General features: G+C 41.5%; 1 protein-coding gene across 1 annotated transcript; it reads left to right on the forward strand.

The window, feature by feature from the left end:
* Positions 1–361: 361 nt before the first annotated feature.
* Tsp_13761 (DNA topoisomerase domain protein) lies at positions 362–2142 on the forward strand (the record flags this gene model as incomplete). The annotated part of the gene is made up of 3 exons (XM_003367587.1): positions 362–1701; positions 1794–1902; positions 1940–2142. Coding segments are annotated over 3 exons (1652 nt in total), but the record flags the coding sequence as incomplete, so codon positions are not given.
* Between the last annotated feature and the right edge of the window lie 1486 nt (positions 2143–3628).

The following is a 3628-nucleotide window of genomic DNA, read 5'->3' on the forward strand; positions in this document are numbered from 1 at the left end:
CCCCCCCCTCTCTTTTTGGGGGGGCGCGCCACACCACCTTTTTTTTTTTATACAAGAGAGAATTTTTTTTAAAGGGTGTTTTTTTTTATTGGGGGGAAAAAAAAGAGGGCGCGTTTTTTTTCTCCCCCCGGTGTGTCGCGGGGGGTTTTTTTTTTTTGAGAGGGCGGAGAACAGAGAAACCCCCGCGCGCGTGTGATATAATTTAGAAAATATTTTTTCCCCCCGGTTCCCCTGCCCAAATACACCCCTTGGGGCCGCGACGAGAAACAATGCCCCGGGGGGAGAGCATTTGTCACCCAGGGTTTTTCTTTACCCGAAAACCCGAAACAGCGGTATGCATCAAATTTTGATTTCCACTCAGTGCTGGGTCCGTTGGCCAAAAGTGGACAATTTGCTTCAGTGGCACAAGCGATTCTCGACCGAGGAGTCAGAATGCCGAAGAGTGGTCAGGATGCGGGTGATCATCCGCCAATTACACCGCTCGGTCATGTTGGTGAACCGAAATTCACGTCCACCAGCGAGGCTCGTCTGTACGAGTACGTGGTGTGTCATTTTCTTGCCACACTGATGGGCAATTGTGTATACGAGCTGAGGACGATTCAGCTCGACTTGGCCGGCGAGCGCTTCACGTTGACCAGCAGTCGGCCAATAGATCCCGGCTTTACTGAGGTGTTCACTTGGCAACAAGTGACTGCCAATGAGAACAGCTTGCCGGCCACCGTGAACGTCGGTGACCGGTGGAATGTGGTCGATCTGCTGATGGACCAAGGTCAGACTTCGCCGCCGGACCATTTGACCGAAACGGAATTAATCACGCTGATGGAACGGCACGGCATTGGCACTGACGCATCGATACCGGTTCACATCAACAACATTTGCCAAAGAAATTACGTCACCGTGCAAGAATCATCCAGGCGTCTGGTACCAACGCAACTTGGAGTGATTTTGGTACACGGATATTGGAAAATTGATTGCCAGCTAGTGGAAGCGGAAATGCGAAGTGCAATAGAGCATCAGTTGATGTTGATTGCTGACGGCCAAGCGAATCCTGCGTCAATGAAAGAGCACATATTGGACATATTTACTAAAAAATTCCACTATTTTGTGGAAAACGTGGCACTGATGGATGCTCTATTTGAAGACACATTCCAGACGTTGGCTGATTCTGGGAAACCGTTCAGCCGATGTGGGCGTTGTCGCCGATACATGAAAATTGTGCTTCAAGGGAAAAAACGCCTTTTTTGTGCAACTTGTCAATTGACTTATCCACTGCCCAGAGGGTCGACAATAAGTTTTCGTCCACTGAACGACGCTAAATGCCCGTTGGATGGCTTCGATTTGATATACTGCGTAAACGGCGGCAACGGAGGTGATCACGCACTTTGTCCATATTGTTATTCCAATCCGCCATTCGAAGATATGCGACCTGAACAAGCGTGTAACCGATGCACACACCCAACTTGTCCCTATTCGTCGCGAACCTTAGCCGTAGCCATTTGCGAATACTGTGCCAGAACGGCTGCAAAAAGTGCTTTCAGAGGTTCGTTGCTGTTGGACCCTGGATCGGCGCCAAAATGGCAACTTTGTTGCAATCAGTGTAAATTCAAGGTTCGTATATTCAAAGGCGCCAAAATGGTACGGGTTACGGATGACCATTGTCCCCAGTGCAACTCTAGATTGGTTCACGTGATTTATACGCAGGTTGGTTTGGTGACATGTTGGAATTTCTTTTTACTAATCCATATGCAGGACGAGTAAGTTTTAAAAAAGAAAAAAAATTTTTTTCTTTCTAGGCTGATAACCCTTTTACCGATGGTAAATCAGAGAAAAAACGTTGCGTCACTTGTGATGGTGAATTTCGAAAATTGTGTGGACTTGAACGGCAAGCCGACAGGCCAGTTGGTAAAAAATTCATAGGAACCACAAACAATTACTGTAGAACCGGCTTGCAAGAATCGACGGCGGCAAATCACAATCACAGTTACCCCAATCGGGCAAGAGGACGTCCACGTTTTCGTGGGCGTGGTTCAAGTCGAGGGCGGGGCAGAGGTGGGGCGCATCGACCATTTGCAAATTCACCTTCCAATTGTTCGATTCAAAAATTTCGTTCATGATTGTACTCTAGTGGAAAGCAAATATTAACATGACAACCATTGTTACATCCAATCAAAACTGCATCTATATATTTTCATGTGATTTGCTCAACTATTTTCAACATTGCTTATTGTTGGCTTTTCTTTTTTTCCCTTCTTGTTTGTTAAATAAAAGAAGTATTAACATTTTATGTTGGAAAAATTAAATTAAATTAACAATTAATAATTGCTGTAAATAAAAAGTTTGATAGTTTTAATTTAAATTTTAAAGTAAAAACAAAACAACATCTGAAGTAGATATTATTTCAAAAGCATTTTGTCACAGTCGAAAAGTGATTTGATGAATTTTCAACAGCAGCGACCGTATATTGTATTTGCTTCACTTTTTGTTTAATCGTCGAACCAAAAAGTGAACATAAAAAGCAACACCTGAAAGTACATTTTAAAAAATTGTTTAATATTTAAATGCTAATATTTAGAATTGTTGTATAAGAAAATTAAACATGAAGCAACAACAATTGCAGAAGAATTTAAGTATTATTTTAATAATGCTGTTTGTATCTGTTAATTGCATTGACGATGATGAAGAAAAAGTATTTGCGGTTGATATAGCATTAATTGTGGACAGTAGGAAAATTATCCCCGTGGCTGATCGATTTACAATAGCATACTGGCCGTTTGACTGTCACCGTCAGCTGCATCGTTTTTCTTGTTGTTGCATTTGGGGCTGTGTTGATAGCCGTCATCAGAGACCAGCATCCGGTCCTTCAAAAACAATTATCGAATAAGTTAATGAGCTGAGATTATGGGCATTACATTTCTTTTTCAAAATTTTCCATACGGCAAGGTAAACCAGAACATCATGTTAACCAGCCGACTGATCAATTGCATGAAGCACAAAATGCTCACGAATGATATGCTGAAATTTGGATAATTTGCTCGCGAAGAATAACATGATCGTGGTGTGATCAGCTTCATCCTATCAGAGTTTTCATACAATGTGTCAATTTCATTTTCTTCCTTTCAAAACAGTTTCTACTCCCATCGAAATTATGCATCTTAAAAAATTTTCAGAATCTTCCAGCATGCGTGCAAACGATTCAACTGATTTTTTTCTCATTAATCAATTGCAAAATAAATAATACTAAAAATAATTATGGCTTTTTTGAATTGGCTACGTAAATGTACGTGCCTTATTAATATAACTCGATGCAACTTTAAAACACCAACTGAAAATCAATGGTGAAACAAATATAAAAACAAACAAATGAAACTTATCAGTAGAAAAATTCAAAAAAGCATGTTTCAAAGCAAGCTCCTATTAGAAGGTTGTTACCTTAGGGGGGAAAAAGTTTGGCACAGGGGCAAACTGATTTTCGAATGGAGAACAATAGCCATGGGGGTAATTAAGCCCTACCAAACGGAAAAAATATTAAAAAAAGCTAAGGCCCAATTACCACCAAGTGGCAGCACTGGGCTGGAGATCCTTGGGGTAAATAATGGGGAAAGCCTTTCCCACAAAGAAAACTTAAAAA

This window comes from Trichinella spiralis (assembly GCF_000181795.1).
Source record: "Trichinella spiralis strain ISS 195 chromosome Unknown Scfld4010, whole genome shotgun sequence".
Classification (NCBI taxonomy): Eukaryota; Metazoa; Nematoda; class Enoplea; order Trichinellida; family Trichinellidae; genus Trichinella; species Trichinella spiralis.